General features: G+C 40.3%; 1 protein-coding gene across 8 annotated transcripts in view; it reads right to left on the bottom strand.

Moving 5' to 3' along the window:
• The window catches only part of LOC135204289 (paired box protein Pax-5-like), a 225951-nt gene that overhangs the window by 42998 nt on the left and 164632 nt on the right, over positions 1–18321 (bottom strand). For 7 of the 8 annotated variants that reach the window (XM_064234437.1, XM_064234443.1, XM_064234441.1 and 4 more), the window contains one exon: positions 13122–13319. In XM_064234437.1, the coding sequence (XP_064090507.1) occupies positions 13122–13319 (198 nt within the window). Of the gene's footprint in view, positions 1–13121; positions 13320–13370; positions 13569–18321 lie in introns of all 8 variants that reach the window. The other variant, XM_064234438.1, reaches the window with a different exon arrangement.

The raw sequence follows: 18321 nt of genomic DNA, 5'->3' as shown, positions 1-18321 counted from the left end.
GATAAGCAAATCTTTTTTGCCAAGTTTGACGAGGAAATATATTTATTTTTTGTCTTAGTTTTACAAATAAAACATTTTAAATTGGAGTTTTTTTAGTTTTTTATTGTTCGTTTGAGTGTTATGACGAGATATCATACAATATCTATTTTGCCTTATTGCAAAAAGAAACCATTTTGTCCATTTTTACGAGGAGATATAACATAGATTTTGCGTTATATAAATATATCTAAAATCGAGTTTTTTCATTCATTTTGTCGTGTTACAAGATGCAAAATATCTATTTTGTTTTATCTTCCATTCATTGGAGAAACGAATCCACAGTTGTGTTAGTATACAAATATATATTTATAAATGAAACTATACATAGAGCTCTGTGTACAGTTTTATTTCTAAATAGTTGTACAGTTAAATAAATTTCGATTTTTTCTTCTATTTTAAGACGTCTGTTTATGTTCTGTGTTCATGCTGACTTCATAAACTCAAAAAGTTTTTTTTTCCATATTTAGATATCGCCAAATCTGTGTGTTTTTTTTTATTCTAAGACTTCCAATTTTATCGTTATTTTTTCACGTTGACTTTATTAAATTTTTTTAAATGTTTAGCAGATATTACCCGATCATTTTCTGTCCATATTGACATCATAAATTCAAAAAGCAATAGTTACATATTTAAATACTGAGCAATCACCTGTTTATTCTTTTTTTTCAAGTTGACTTCATAAACTCAAAAAGAAAAAAATCTACATGTTTTCATATACTCAAAAGAGAAAAAAGGAAGACGTTTTGATACACCAAGAAAAAAAGTTTACTTCATAAACAAAAACAAAATAATTCTACGCGTTTTCATAAACTAAAAAAAAATTGACGTTTTCATACACTAAAAGGAATAATTTTTTTTACATACATAGATATTGAGCAATCTTATTCATTTCATTTTTTCAAAGATACTTTCGTTAGTCGAGCCAGCAAAAAAAAAAAAAAAAAAAAAAAAAAAAAAAAAAAAAAAAAAAAAAAAAAAACTTAAGACAATCCCCTCCTCAAGTCTCGAAAGATGATATTGGTTAAAGTACTATTACTCGGACAAACACAACGCTGTCACTAAACCAAAACTTTCGCTGTGAGTGAGTGATCAGGGTACATAAAGAAGGGGTAACCTGAGTTCTGTTTTGATAGCGGTACGGGGTCCTGCTGAGGACAAACAACGAAAAAAAAAAGAAAAACAGAAAAAAAGGACGACGTCATAAAAAAAATAATAACAACACTGAGGGTCACCTTTCAAATTCACGGTTTTTATGAATCATTACAATATCAATGTAAGCAAAACAAGGAATTTAAGACAAAATCAACAGTAATAATCTAGTTAAAATAAACATTAAATGACAACAATTTTGCGTTGCTTCTGACTATAAAACCGTATTAAGAAAGCATTGTAAAAATGTAATATAATAATAATGAAGGCAAAACGACAAGGAATATAATAAAAAAATCAACAGTAAAAAAAAATTGTGTGGTTCCAAACTATTAAATTGTAATGAGTAAATATTATGAAACGTGTACACGCTGGGATAAAAAAAAAGGGCCACCAAAAAGACGTAGTACATTCATCCACGCCCACAAAAACGTAAATAAGACCACCCCTAAATCCCCGCCCGCGTGAAATGACTTTAAAAGAGTCAAACAGAAAACGACCCGTTACCAATCAGCTATGACCTATTATACCAGCAACAACAGGAGCCGACGACACTGAAGCCGAGTAATGAGATCCGATACCCGATATCGAGCCCCAGTGTAAATACGTCGAATCCTCGCGCCTCCGCCCTCTCTGTCAACAATTAGCACGCAAGAGGACGCCCGCGGGCGGGCGGCTACACCGCCACCTCGTCCTATCTCACCTATCTGTTTGCGGTCGCACGCATGACCGGGACACGACCGTTTTCTCATGATACCGTCCATTAATTCACTCCCGCGTTAATCGATAAAAGCAGATGCAATTATACAAAAAAAAAAAAAAAGAGAAAACTCCTCTCCGTGGTGCTTGCATGCTTGCTTGCTGGCTCTCTCTCTCGTTTTCTGATTCTCTGTCACACTCTCTTTCGGATTTATTTTGTGTTGTCTGTCTTGCTTTCGATGTCACGTCTCTCTCTCTCTCTCTCTCTCTCTCTCATCATTACAGCACTGCGTTATTATAAAAAAAATAATTCTAATACTCGCCATTACATAAAGGCTCGGTGCTCTCTCTCTTCTCTCTCTCACTCCTGCGCCAGGAAAAGTATATGAACTTTTTACTGTGATAATAATAACAATAATAACATGGTTCTCTCTCTCTCTCTCTCTTTATTCAATGGACTACATTGTTATTATTATAATTTTTATTGGCCTGGGGTAAAAAATACGACATTTGCCCCATCCTGAAAAATGGTATGAAGATTATTTAGAAATTATTATGTATGACGTCTTTTGTGATTAATCTAAAGGATCCCTTTAATTTGCTGTGGAAAAAACTCGTGAGAGAGAGAGAGAGAGAGAGAGAGAGAGAGAGAGAGAGAGAGAATGTCATTACTAGTACCATTAGTAGCATTATTGTAAATAGTTCATCTGCTTTTTCCTCACTGAGAGAGAGAGAACAATCACATTCACTAATCACTAACAGTTACAAGGATTAGGATGTCTCAAAGCTTTGTTAGTCCATCCGCGAAGACATCGTTGTAGTATTATTGTAAAAAAGTTCATCTATCTTTTTCCTTAAGCAGAGAGAGAGAGAGAGAGAGAGAGAGAGAGAGAGAGAGAGAGAGCATGGACTCATTACTATCACTAATCATTAGTAGTAATGGTAGTACGAGCAGTTGTAACAGCGATGTAACAGCGATGTTCCTCCTCAGTTCCAGAGCGCGATGTTCTGTTCCTTCCTCCACCTCCCCTTGATCCGAAGTCCTTGGGGAACGCAGTCTACATTTGGTCTTGCTCCCTTTATTGCTAATAAATTCCTTTATTAATTCGCACTCGTCCCTTGATGCACTTTTACTTTATTGGAACGATCCCCAGGGGGCTGTAGGGGGACCGGATGGGGTAGGGGGAGCGGGAAGGGTGAGGGGAAGAGGGGGGAGGAGGGGGGAGAGAAAGCACCTCCGGCTTCCAGATTTTTAGTTACTTCCATTTCATTCTCGATTTGTTTTCTTCCCGAGGAACTTGTCGAGTTCGTTGGGGCGTTGAGATATTTTTTTCTTTTTTCTTAAATATTTTTCTTCGCTTGTTTATCCTTATTTTTTTTTATCCCTCTTACGTTGACGGTAAGGTACTAAGAACAGAATGAATAAAAAGGGTAAAAGGTAAAGAGATAGGAAAACAGCAGTTGCATTTCATTAACGATTTGTATAATCCGAAATAACTTTTGAGTTCATCGAGTCACAGAGATCATTTATCCTTTTTGTTTTTATTACTTTCCGCTGACGGTACCGTAGCAAAGATAGGACGAATAAAAAGGGTAAAAGTTAAAGAGACGGGGAAAATGGGTTAGGGGCAGAAAGGCAGTAGTGAAATGACGGAAAACAGCTGTAAAACAGCAGGCGATTTGTGTTCGGTCCGAAGGAACTTTGAATGCGTGGAGGCGCGGAGATTTTTTTAAGCCTTCTCTTCGCATGGATCTCTAATCTTCTCTTCGCTTATCGTCAACGTTAACGTACTAAGAATAAAGACTATAAAAAGGTTAAAAGCTAAAGAGACCGGAAAACGTGTCAGGGGAGGAAAGGCAACAGGGGAAAGACGGAAAACCTCGACGGAAAACAGCAGGAGGCGAAGAAGAAGCACCATCGCCACGCGGGAAGGACGGACACAGCGCGCCAGACCTTCAGCCTAATGAACGAGCGGGCATATGACATATTTACTCATCAATTACTCCACTGAGTGGCTCACTCCGCCATCACTTCGCTGAGTGCAATAATTAAGTGAGCATCAGGAGCATCGGTTTCGCATTTGGCGGAGTGGCACGAGCTGCGGCGTTGGCCCCCCGCGACCGATCAATTCCGAAAGGTTTGGGTCGCTTTTCCCGCGCGTTTTCGTCCCGCTCGATTCTGGGGCGCGTTTTCACAGTCACGCTTCGGAACCAGAGGATGCGAGAGAGCGTCTTCGTTTGAGAGGCGGTTTGTAGTTTCTATAAACAAAAACTAAAAAATGGCTTCGTCGAAGAGTTCCTGTACCTTTTGTGATTTACGCGACTTCGTGCGATGGAGAAGCGAAAGATCATTAATAAACGAAGCTAAAGGGAGAGACAGAGAGAGAGAGAGAGACAGACAGACTTAGAGAGAGAAAGGGAGAGAGAGACGAACGCATCAAGTGAGCAGCGATGTGCACCGTGGTGAGAGTAACAAGGGCATTGTATTAGGTGCTGGTAGGGCGGATTAGCGGACTTTAGGGGGGGACCAGGACAATACAGCGACTTCGCTGTCCACCTGTCGCTCTCCAAAAGCAGAGATTGTCGCTACCGGTGGTCGTCCACGTATAATGATAACCATTTAATAAACATCAGCGATTATTCTTGAAGTCGGATTCTTGAAGTCGCATACGTGAATGATGATATTCTGTGTTTTCGTAAAAGAAACTTAAAACGGATTCCTTTATTATAGGTAGACCTGTCACGTCAACGAATTATCGTTCATCTGATGTAATTACGAACAAATGGTCGCCTTACATAGGCCTGAAGGTCTATTGATGGTCGGTCAACGGGAGATAATCAAAGAGAGAGAGAGAGAGAGAGAGAGAGAGAGAGAGAGAGAGAGAGAGAGGACTGGATTCCCATCGAGTTACTAAAACATAGTGCGCGATTATATTATCTCCGCCGTCTCTCCACAACGACATAAAATTATGCAGACACGTGATTGATGTCATAAAATTCTCCTCTAAATGATAAAGAGATTGATAAAGAGAATAATAAAGAGAGAAACTGAAGGGTTTCTTGTTATTGCAACTATATTTACAAATCGATGGGATCACGCGCGTGTCAAACACGCACTCCGCTCATAAAGCATTCAATTATATTCATGAAACGAAAAGAAGGCCATTAAAAGCCAATTGATTTGGGAAAACGAGTTGAATTGATGGTTTGGTTAAACAAGTTGCTTTGATTTGGGAAAACGAGTTGGCATTGATTTGGGGAAAGAAGTTGCATTGATTTGAGCAAAAAGAAGTTGCATTGATTTGAGCAAAGACGTTGCATTGATTTGAGAAAACAAGATGCATTGATTTGAGAAAAGAAGTTGCATTGATTTGGGAAAACGTAAAACGAGTTGCATTGATTTGGAAAACAAGTTGTTGCATTGATTTGGGAAAACGAGTTGGCATTGATGATTTGAGAAAACCAGTCGCCATTGTAATGTCTTGAGTACTACACGAACGAAGTATAAATGAAATCAACATTTTTTTTTTTTGCGAAACATAAAAACACCGCATCGTGCTTCGCACTTATCTATCTAACTAACTTATCTACTAACTTTGATTATAAATACGAAAATATTTGTAAAAACCTATACAGAGCTTAAAGCTTTCGTCCATCCTTCTGTGATCAAGTCCAAAGACTTTAAGATGTGGATCCATTTTGACAAATACATTTCGTCTTTGTAATCACGATTATTAATGTGGATTCTACTGTAGAATATCTGTTGTGATGCACTTTAGTTAAATGGAAAAAACAGACTGACATCATACTCGAGCATGTGCAATTAGATTCGCATTATCATTAACGCAACGAGTTCGCCAAGTGGAGAGAATTCACGGCATTTGAGCGCGCATGAGATATATGTATATATGTATATGTATAAGTCCAGACCGTTGTTCTAAACGGCCCAATTTGTCAACGCGTCTAATACTCTAAAAGGTCCCTGAACGACATTTATCTAAACACGGAGGTTAACCACGAGTTAATCTCTTTTACGTGATCCTCAAGATCTACATACATACACGTCGGGGTGGAGGACCAAGTCTTGAAGACCTACCTACACCCCCGGGTGTGGAGGATCAAGTGTGAAGACCTGCCCACACCCACGGGGGTGGAGGACCAAGTCTTGAAGACCTACCCACACCCTCGGGTGAAGCTGAGGACGAACCGTGGCCCGGGGGCCGGCGTCGGCGGAGCTGCAGAGTTCCCAAAAGTGATATTATACACGGTCCAGGGCGTCATGTTCACGCCGGAAGAAGCGCACAGTTGGCGCGGGTCTCATTATTTCTGCCCCATTTACTTTTTGGACTTTATAAAAGAAGAAAATTAAATAGCATGACTTTCACTTAAGGGCTCTCTCTCTCTCTCTCTCTCTCTCTCTCTCTCTCTCTAACAACGTGGAAGGAGAAAGCGACGAGAGGAGAAAGGAAAAGGAAAAATAAAAAAGAAAATGTCGAAGTTTTCTCTCTCGAGGGAGAATCACTTTGAGGGACGATAAAAGAGGATTTTAATCGGAATGAAATGTTACCTTTTTTATATCATTTTTCTCAGAGAAATAAAAATGTGAATGAATGGAGTAGACAGATAAGTGGATTTTCGAGATGGTTCTTTATATACATATATAATTATATTATATATATATATATATTATTAGGATTTTATATATATATATATATATATATATATATATATTAATATATGTATATATAATATAATATATATATATATAATATATATATATATATATATATATATATATACTTAAGCCTCATACCACAGATAAGCGAGCTAAAACGTTTGCAAGTTGCAAAGCACCAATGCACTGCATTGCAAAGATGTTAATGCCTATAGCTGGGATCTGTTTGGTGTCGAATCTTCATTGCAACTTTAAAACAAAACAAATAAAATACATTTCTTCAAGGCTTTAAAGCCAGCTATTGGGATCTTTATTTTTGCAACTTTATAAAAAAGTTTTTTTTTACAAAATATTCATCTCCTTTTTCTAATGCAAATAATATGAACAAATCTGACTTTAATTCTTCGTTAACACATTAACGTCATGTTTGAATGTTTCTATAATGTTATCCCTTCGTTAAACCTATTAACTCCATGTTTGGATGTTTCTACAATGTTATCCATTCGTTAAACCTATTAACTCCACGTCTGAATGTTTCTATAATGTTATCCCTTCGTTAAACCTATGAACCCCACTTCTGAATGTTTCACTAAACCTATTAACTTCATGTTTGAACGTCTCTACAATGTTATCCAGTCACTAAACCTATTAACTCCACGTCTGAATGTTCCTATAATGTTTTCCCTTCACTGAACCTATTAATATCCTGTCTGGCTGTTAGTACGGCGATCTCTTAATGCAAATACGGGACAGAAGACAGCAGCCAGCTTTCACAATGGACGAGGGAGAAAAGAGAGAGAGAGAGAGAGAGACGGAGAACCAGTGCGAGGGTAAAAAGGACAGGCGGTTGTTTATGAAGGACGCATTGGTGTTCAATCGCTTGTAAACATTGGCCCTTCTGTTGCTGGTGTCGGGGCAGGGGACACGAAACAGCGCGGGAGGAAGGAAGGGAAGGGAAGGAAGGATAAGGGGAGATAGGGGGAGGGAGGGGGGGTTTAATAAAGCACCTGGGGCATAGAGAGAAGAAGGAGGAGGTTGCTTCCTAGGGCATGGAGTGAGGGGGCTTCTCTTGTTCATATTGCACTGTGCAATCGTGATTCTCTCTCTCTTTCTCTCTCTCTCTCTCTAGGCAGGATGAATGGCACAGATATTATAAGCCTCTAATGTCCTCAAATAGAATGACACAGATTATATAAGCTTCTAATATCCTCAAGAAGAATGACACAGATATTATATTCAAATATCCCCAAGAAGAATGACACAATTATTCAAAGTGTCTAATATCCACAAGAAGAATGACACAGATTTTATAACCTAATATCCTCAAGAAGAATGACACAGATATTATAACTTAATATCCTCAAGAAGAATGACACAGATTTTATAACCTAATATCCTCAAGAAGAATGACACAGATATTATAAGTGTCTAATATCCTCAAGAAGAATGACAAAGATATTATAACCTAATACCAAGAAGACTGACACAGATATTAGAAGCCTCTTCTTTCAACAATCCATTTCACAACATAACAACCTCCATTCCATTCTTAATAATAACTAGAAAGGAAGAAGAAGAAGAAAAAGACGAAGAACATAGTAAACTCAGGAAGAGGAAAGTGGAGGAGGAAAAGGGAGAGAGAGGAGGGAGGGGGAAGGAGGGGGGTTAAAAGGGGAGTGAGGGATGGAAAGGGGATTAATCCCAAACCTCTCAAATAAGGAAAAGCTAATTTAGTCGGGGGAGCCGGAGCCTTGATCTCCATCTGTCAACGTCGCAAGTTTTGCCGCCGAGAAGGATCAAGATGGCGGATACCATATTTGTTGCTTGGCTGATCTTCCCCTCATTGGAGAAAACTCTCTCTGCCCTTTCAAAAAAAAAAAAACAAAAAAAAAAAAAAAAAAAAACTTTACTCCAGTTTTTCTATTTTTTTTTTTAGTTTATTTTTTTAGTTTATTTTTTTATTTTTTTGTTTTGTTTTTTGTTTTCATCAAGTAGCTTATGTATATACGTATATATCTGCCCTTAAAATAAATAATTAAAAAAACCAGAAAAAAACTTCACGTGTTTTTTTTTTTAGTTTATTTTAGTTTTTTGTTTTTCTGTTTTCATATATATATATATATATATATATATATATATATATATATATATATATATATATATATATATCTTTGCCAGTTATTTTTTAATTTTTTCATTAAGTAGCTTATATATATATATATATCTATATAAATATATATATATATATATATATATATAATATATATATATATATTATGATATATATTATATATGATATATATATATATATATATATATATATAATATATATATACATATATCTGGTCTTTTCAAAAAACAAAAACTAAATGAAAAAAACTTCGCCAATATTCTTTTTTTTTTACTTTTTTAGTTTTTTTTCTCATCAAGTAGCTTATATATATAGATCTGACCCCGGCAAATAACAGCGTTCGTTTTCCGATGTTTCGTTCTAAGTAAAGAGTTGGCGACTGTGATAAGAAACACAATGGAAAAGAGAGAATATTTTGTTTTCTTTTTTCATCAGAAGACGTGGTTTTTTTTCACGCTCTGCGTCAAGATAAAAAATAAATAAACAAATAAATAAGTAAAGCTTCTTGGACTCGTTTTTCTCTGCATTATGGAATCCTCCATAAGCGAAACTGGACTCGAATGGTATTATTAAGATAATAATACCACAAACTAACTTAATCTTTCCTATTCTGTATTATTCATTATTTGATGTAACTCGATTCTAATCGTTAATAAAGGAGAGAGAACGCTTAGTAAGACAAGACAGAAGAAACACTGACTGAAGGATGAATAGAGAGAGAGAGAGAGAGAGAGAGAGAGAGAGAGAGAGAGAGAGAGAGAGAGAGGAATTCCTCCTCCGCGCCTTCCTCCCTTCCGTAACTACAAGAGAAGGACATGAAAACCTCATCAAAGGGCTGATCATCGATTTCGTCTAGATAAAGAGCCCATAAATAGCTGGTCCATCGAAATCAAGGCAACCCCATATATACCCCTTCTCACACCCCCACTCTCCTCCTACTCCTACTCCTCCCCCTCCCACCCCCCAATACTCTTCCTCCTCCTCCTCCTCCTCCTACATTTCTTCCACCTCCACCTCCTACTCTTCCTCCTTCTTCTCAAACTCCTCCTCCTTATACCACTTTTTTTAAAGGTAATATTTCCCATATCTATACCTATCCCTTTCTTCCTTCAATATGAACGTATTAATTAATCAGTAATACTCAAGTGGCTTTTAACGATTAGAGCCTTCTGAATACCGAGTATGAGCGCTTGCGCGCACGTATACGCTCACACACACACACACGTATATATAAAATTTATATATACACATGCGAAAACACACAATTTTGATTGTATGTGTGTATGTGTGAAAGAACACACACACTCACACGCGTACATATAAAATTTATATATACACATACGAAAACACACAATTTTGTATGAGAGAGAGAGAGAGAGAGAGAGAGAGAGAGAGAGAGAGAGAGAGAATTTGTCTTCGGAGGAGGAGGAGGAGGAGGAGGAGGAGGAATCTTTTGGAAGGCGCCCTTCCTGCCTCGTAGCTGCTCCACACTACCCACCAACTTTAGGGGCCATCACGAGCAATGGCGTCCTTAAGCTGGAGCCATCAACTTTGCACATTGCTGCTGCTGCTGGATGGTAGGGGCTGCTGTTTTCAAGGAAAGGAGAAGGAGGAGTCCTTTTGAGGGAGAAGGGGTCCTTTGGAGGGGGCCCAAAGGATCCTTTGGAGGAGGCGGAAGCAGTCCGTTGGAGGGGTTGGGGGAAGGAGTTCGGAGTTCTTTCGAAGAAGGGGAGGAATCCTTTGGAGGGCAGGAATCCTTTGGAAGAGTTGGGGGAAGGAGTTTGGAGTCCTTTCGAAGGAAGGAAGGAGTCCTTTATAGGGGAGGAGTCCTTTGGAGGGAGAAAGGAGTCCTTCAGAAGGGTGAGGGGAAGGAGTCCTTGTGGGAGGGGGGATGCTTAATGAATTAATTTCCAGGGGACCAAAGGAGTCCTTCAGAGGAGTTGGGGAAGAAGGAGTCCTTTCAAGGGGACCAAAGAATCTTAAGGGGGGGGGGGGGTGGAAGTTCTTTGTAAGACGACACAGGAAAGAGCGAATGACGTCGCGACCTCTTTGACAATGCGTTCGTCTTTCATCATTATCTTGTCTGGCCAACTGTGCGCATTTCTTAACGGAAGAAAGAAACCTGAATCCAAAGCTACTAGAGTTAAATAAATAAATAAATAAACATAAATACTCGTACAAAAATAACATGCCATGGAAAACGACATGTTGTGTCCAATAACAACTTTCATAGGAAATTTAACTCAAGACTCCCCCCCCCCCACCCCCTCATCTACTTTCGCCCTCAGTAGCATCTATGTATCATTTTTTTTTTACAGTTATAAAATGTATTTACTGAAGGAAGAATAATGACTGGCATGTTAGGCACGGGGCTAGGTGGGGGGGGTGGGGGGAGGATGGAGTGATGTGGGGGGTGGGTGGGTGGGTTAGGTAGTCATAGGATGGGTAGGGGTGGGAGAGAGGGAGGAAGAGGGAAGGTAGTGGTCTCCCCTAGAAGAGTCGGAGAGTCGCCCGCTCTCAATCTGCAATGCAAATGAGCAGGGAGGAAGAGGATAACGAGTGGGTCTCTCCCGTATTAAACATAAACCCTGCATTACTCTGTTGCAATCCATACTTAACCTCATCAGCAAACACCAAGGCCCGTTTCGGCGTCCCCAAAAGGCACACAATAGCTAGTGCCTGATTTTTTTTTTTACCCTCCTTTTTTCCCCCGTCTCTCTCTGTCCCTGTGTCTCTGTCTCTCTCTGTATCTCTGTCTGTCTCTGGCGTCTAAGGACGCAGAGACGAGAATGATAGTAGAGCACCAGGAACAAGAACCAGAGCAACGTCTCTCTCTCTCTCTCTCTCTCTCTCTCTCTCTCTCTCTCTCTCTCTCTCTGTCTGTCGTCTAAGGACGCAAAGACGAGACTAGAAGTGGTAGAGCACCAGGGATAAGAACCAGAGAGCAACGGGAGGGAGGGAAAGGATTGAAGGATAAAAAATAGGAAAAAGAAGAAGAAGGAGGAGGAGGCCGAGACCTCGTAAAATCACGATTCCCAGAGAGCCCTCGAGATAATGGGTTCAGCAGAAGGTCCTTGGATGATCCATTAAAAATTTTGCTTCGTCGGTGGATCCGAGTTCCTTTGCCCTGTCCCCAGCTGGTGCTGCTGCCCCCTACCGAGGGGAATAGATGTGCGAGACACACACACACACACACAAAATTCCCCCCCCCTCCCCTCAACCCCCGTCTTTACAAACTTATTCCAGAAAGAAAGGGTGGTAAAAAAGAAAGAGGAATGTTTGAGGATAAATGTGGGAATTGATACAGCAGGAGGCGCTTTCATTGTTGTATAAAACGAAAACTCTCAGAATTCATTCAAAATAAAAGAGGGGGGTTAAGCGTCAATATATATATATATATATATATATATAATATATATATATATATATATATATATATATTTATATATATATATATATGTAGTGTAGATAGATATATGTTGTTATAAAGGCACATAAGTCTATATTATCCATAGAAATAATGATAATGTGCAGGTGCGGTGTATGTATGTTTATATGCATGTATTAAATGTATTTCATCGATATTCAGTGATAAACTTACCATCAGTACATAAAAATCTGCCGGCACACTGAAAACAAAGGCTAGATTTGATAATGTATCTAAAACACGAAAACAAAAAAGAAGAAGCGTGCGTAGATCAATAAAATAATTAAGATCTAAAAAAAAGACAAAACCAAATAGAAAAAATCGTATAATACAAACCTCTTTCTATTTTCTAAAGAAAAAAAAAAAAACACCTACGTGCAAGACTAGTAGATACTCACACACAAACGCAAACGGAAATTCATGTGCCATGAAGAAGGTATCAGTGTTCAACAGTGCAAAATAAAACTACAACTGTTCTAAGCAGTCCACTTTGCCAGTTCATCTACAACTCACGGAAAAAAAATGGTGCATTTCTGAATGATCACATATTACAGTGCGGTCTGGTCTGGGACAATGATTACAGACACAACGAAAGCAGATCGGGTGGAATGTGCTTCTGCGTTCAAGACAGGCCAGACTAGCGCAGGCCACAACAGCAGCAGGCAGGCAGAGGCAGGCAGGCAGGTAGTAGAGCTATAGCCTGGTTCACTTAAGGTAGATTCTTGGGTGAGCTCTATGCCTGCGAGACGTTTGTTTGGCGGAGCTGCCTATACCTCCCGGTACCAGCCAATCAGCGGCCGCCAAACAAACGTCTCGCAGGTATAGGGCTCATCCAAGAATCTACCTTAAGTGAGCCAGCTATAGTTAGGTAGTAGGTAGGTAGGTAGGTAGGTGGGAGGGGCGGGCGGGGGGTGGGAGAAGTGCTTTTGATGGATTTTTTTTGAAATTTGCAGGCCATATATATGATGCAGGTCTCCGTTCTACTGCCCGACGGATGTTACCTGTTGATGGAGGAGACGGAGGGCACATTCTCCTGGCTACAAACACTCTCGGCTAACAGCCTGTCGCGAATCTCCCAGGCGAACATCGTCGGGTTCTCCCTTTTGTATCGGGCGATCGCCTCGACCACCACCGGCGTGGCCACTTTCGGCTTCGAGCCGCCGATGACCCCGGCTTTGTAGCTCCCGGTCTCGTAATATCTAGAAGAGAACGGGTTTGAGGAGGTTAGTCAAGTCGTGGCCAGGACCCACCTGTTAATGCTCGACACCGAAGGGACGCTCTCCTGGTCGCACACACCGTCCGTCAGCAGCCGATCCCTGATCTCCCAGGCGAACATCGTCGGGTTCTGCTTCTTGTAGTTGGCGATGGCGTCCACCACCGTCGGGGTGGCTACTTTGGGCTTCGACCCGCCGATGACACCCGGCCTGATGGAGCCCGTCTCGTAATACCTGGAAAATTGAGAGTCGCAAAAGGTTTTATTTTGGGTGAGAGGGGGGGTCCTCCTCCTCCATCTCTTCTTCTCGGTGGACGTCGAGAGGTTATAATGCAGACCTTTTTTTTCCCATCACCAAGAGGACAGGAGCGATCTGTTTGTCTAAGAAATCCCTCCCTGTTTAAAAACAAAAGAAGTGATGCTACACCTGACAGCTACCAATTGCAGGAGCGATCTGCTTGTCTATAAAATCCCTCAGTGACTAAAAGCAAGAGAAATGATGCTACACCTGACACGAACAGTTAACAATTGCGAGTGACCATAATCCTAAAAGGGAGAAAACTACTCGGGCAACGCTGAAAAAAATATAATGCAGTTGAATGCAACAAACACCCTCCATTACCATATTGAAAACGTAGAATCATCACAGCTATGATCTCAGACCAAAGCGAAATAATCTATAATTCCCACCGAGGAATATCATGAGTAAACTAATTGATGATAAAGAAATGAACGTATCTGAGAAGACTGTTGAAGTCTAAGTTCATTCGGGCTACGTGTTTAAATATCTGACTGCATTCAGTTCCCCACCCACAATACATATCATGAAGCCAATGTACCCTGAAGCAAACATAGCTTTCATGAAACAAATACTCTCTCTCTCTCTCTCTCTCTCTCTCTCTCTCTCTCTCGATCAAGCAAAACCAAACATTCCCTTCAATAAGCGTTCTCTCTCTCTCTCTCTCTCTCTCTCTCTCTCTCTCTCTCTCTTTCTCTCTCTCTCTCTCTCTCAAGCAAAACCAAACATTCCCTTCAATAAGCGTTCTTCTCTCTCTCTCTCTCTCTCTCTCTGTCAAAATATTAAGAGGCTGTAAATTTTTTGTTAAAGAAAACGAACATATCCTTCAAGAAACATACACACTCTCTCTCTCTCTCTCTCTCTCTCTCTCTCTCTCTTTTCATTCCTACAGCCGAGTCTGTCCATGGCTAACCAACCCGCTATATTCATTCGCTTCTTCTTACTCCTCCTCCAGCAGCGCCTCCTTCGGCGTCTCTCTCTCTCTCTCTCTCTCTCTCTCTCTCTCTCTCTCTTTCTTTTTCCTCTCCTTCCTTCCTTCCTTTCCACTCCTACACTGGCTGCTCGGAAAACCCCCCAGAGTGTAGCGGGAAATGACTCAAACCATGTGTTGCTGCTCATCTGCATAATCCAATCAGCCGCCGCACAGGAGGCCCCTAAGAAGCGGTGGAGGAACCCGGGGGAGGGGGGGGGGGAATTTGGGCGGCCGCACTGTGAAGAGGAATTACACTCCTCACTCCGAATGGAGAAAGCCAGAGACTTGGTGTCTTCATATTATGGCTGAGGGCGGCCGCCGCCGAGTATTGTCTCCCAGGGAAGAAGAACGCTGCGAGCGCGTTCTTAGGGAGAGAGAGAGAGAGAGAGAGAGAGAGAGAGAGAAATGTTTACGTTTCTTGAAGCGTATTTTGCTCTTTTACGTTTTGTGTGACTTGCTTGCCTTTTTCAAAAAAAAAAGCAGAGAGAGAGAGAGAGAGAGAGAGAGAGAGAGAGAGAGAGAGAGAGAGAGAGAGACTCCGAAGGAGGCGCTGCTGGAAAGGAACAAGGAGAAACGAATGAGTATAGCAGGTTGGTAGAGAGAGAGAGAGAGAGAGAGAGAGAGAGAGAGAGAGAGAGAGAGAGAGAGAGAGGCCGAAGAAGGCGCTGCTGGAGGAGGAGGAGGAGGAGGAGGAGGAGGAATAGCAGTTAAGCTGGCCAAGGGCAGGCTCAGGGGAAACGCAGTTATCCTTCGTATCCTATACGACTTTGAAATCCTAATGACTGAGGCCGGAGGTTAAGATGGACCGTGAATGACTTCAGAAATTGAATGATGTCAGATGTCTGAGTGACGTCAGAATTGAATGATGTCAGATGCCTGAGGGACGTCAGAAACTGAATGATGTCAGATGCCTGAGTGAACGTTCAGAAAGGGAATGAGTCAGATGCGAGGGGACGTCAGAAACTGAATGATGTCAGATGCCTGAGTGACGTCAGAAATTGAATGATGTCAGATGTCTGAGTGACGTCAGAACTAAATGATGTCAGATGCCTGAGTGACGTCAGAAATTGAATGATATTAGGAACTGAATGACGAATAATGAAAAAAATGAATGCTGTCAGAAATTGAATAACGTCAGAGATTGAATAACGTCAGAAATTGAATGACATAAAAAACTGAATGACATAAAAAAAGTGCATGAAATAACAAAATTAAATGACGTCAAGACTTGAACGACATCAGAAACTGAATAACGTCAGAAATTGAATGACAGCAAAAACTGAATGGCGCCTGAAATTGAGTGACATCAAAAACTGTATGACAAAAAATTAAATGACATCAGAAATCTAATAGCGGAAACTAAATTGTGATTGATAAAAAAAAAAAAAAAAAAAAACATAATAAAAAGGAAAAGGATATAAAAATATGAAAACTGTGTAATACCATAATAGTAATAAAATTATAAAAAATATATAAAAACGACAAAACTGCAATACGATAAAATGCAAAATATAAAATAAAAATGTACAGAAGGCAATACTAGAATACAGGTGTTGTTTTGAACAAACTCTGCGGTATTTGCACTCCGCGTTTCACTAACATGGCCACCAAAGCGTCTTTGATTGTATGAGAATTAGAAACTAAAAAATTGAGTTTTTGACTTCAAATCAGTTCATGAAACCTTAACGCAGTGAAATACAATATAATAAGTAATATCAACAATAATGGACGCGTAATCAAAGTACACAGAATACAAAGAACTGAGGTTATATATTTTATTTAAAGGTTATGTTGACTAAGGATAAGGACGGCTATGTCTCATTACCTATAAGTCAACGGCAAGAAGAAGAAGAAGAAGAAACAAGATAAACAAGACATTAAGATCAAATTAGTCCTAATAACAAAAAAAGAGAGAGACAAATCCCGCATAATATGGAAATAATCATGTCAGGCTCTTCAAGTAACCGAAACACATCACAGGAATCTTTAGTAAAAAAAAAGAAAAAAAAAAAGTTACCAAACCATTCGAGTAGACAAAATGGCCGAATGACGTAGGGCCTGGGATGGGATGGGAGGGGAGAAGAGGGGAAAGGAGAGAGAGGGGAGTGTTTATATTCCAAAGTTACGGGACAAGGGGCTTGGAGCCCCCTTTACCTTCTGAGGTCGGACCCCTCAAACCCTCGAGACCAAACCAGTCTGAGAGTCCGGGGGTGGGGACCACCAAGGGGAGGAAGGAGGCAGCTAGAGGGGAAAACAGAGAAGCCAAAGGAGAGAGAGAAGAGAGGAGAGAGAGAGAGAGAGAGAGAGAGAGAGAGAGAGAGAGCACCCAGGCGACCGGCCCCCGCCCTTCTGCTACTAAATATCAAGAGTGACGTTAAGCACAGTCACGGAGGAAAATAAAAGGCAAACTGGGGGCATATAAAGGCGGGGGGGGGGGGGGTGGGTGGGGGGAGAAACGCCCCCATCAGAAAAGGGAAAGGGGGAGGGGGTGTAAGTGGCCTAAAGGGGGTGAAAGAAACCCGGCAAGATGGCGTCAAAGCAGTTACACGCGAGTAGGCTTCGAGGAAGTAGAGGGAGGGAAGAAGAGGAACTCTTGTGTAGCGTTTTCGGCCCAGGTTTTATACAGACAGTCTGGTTTGGGGTTTAAAATGTTATATATAATATATATATATTATTAATATATATAATTATATAATTATATATAAATATATATATAATATAATATATAATGTAATACTATATATACACACACGGACACCACACTATATCTAATATATATATATATATATATATATATATATATTATATGACTATATATTGCGGGAATTTCATTTAACGATCCACTTCGAAGATGATGGCAGTTCAGGCAGGAATAATTTCCTTGTACATTTGTTTCACAAGTCTTCACAATCTGCTTTGAACTCAGGCTTAATTGTTTTAAGACATTCATTTCATTTATGTGCACAGTCTTTCAAATACGTTATGTAAGGAATACATGCTGTATACATATATAATATATATATATATATATATATATATATATATATATATATATATATATATATATATATATATATATACACACAAACATAAAGTGTGTGTATGGCAGTTCTTTGTGTGTAATGTTGCCCCAAAATGTCAGTCTGTATCTCCTAACAAATTCCCCCCTACAACAGATTATCCTCTGAATCTATTCCCTAACCCTCCACTTCTATTCCTGAGAGAAGAGTAGAACCCACAAACAGACGTCTGCGTGCTTGCCCGCATGTATGGTTTCGCGTCTATACGGACACACCACCGCCGCCGCCGCCGCATCCCCAGCGCCCCCATTTATCTCTCGAAAGTCACAGATAAAAGAGAAACACCCGAGCATCGTCTATAAATCTCGAGAACATATTCCAAGATCAACTTCTTCTTCCCAGAATATAGAGTGGGCGGTCCGTATACAAACTTTCTCCCCCTAGGCTCTCTGGAACGCAACAAAATTCCCATTCCAACTTTGAAAACATTCCGGGAGGGCGCTTCTTGACAGCGCCGACCTTCCTCTCGGGTGACGTACGGGCCAAAATCGTTTGGGACGGTCAGGACCCAATTTAAGGCACTCCCCGCCGCTATATGCAAGTATTTTCATGGGAATTTGGGGATTTTGAAGGAAATAAACACGATTGAGACGGATGAAAGAAATCTCGGGAGGAGGAGGAGGAAAAGAAGGAGGAG

This window comes from Macrobrachium nipponense, chromosome 44 (assembly GCF_015104395.2).
Source record: "Macrobrachium nipponense isolate FS-2020 chromosome 44, ASM1510439v2, whole genome shotgun sequence".
NCBI lineage: Eukaryota > Metazoa > Arthropoda > Malacostraca > Decapoda > Palaemonidae > Macrobrachium > Macrobrachium nipponense.
This window is presented reverse-complemented; position numbering and strand designations above follow the sequence as displayed.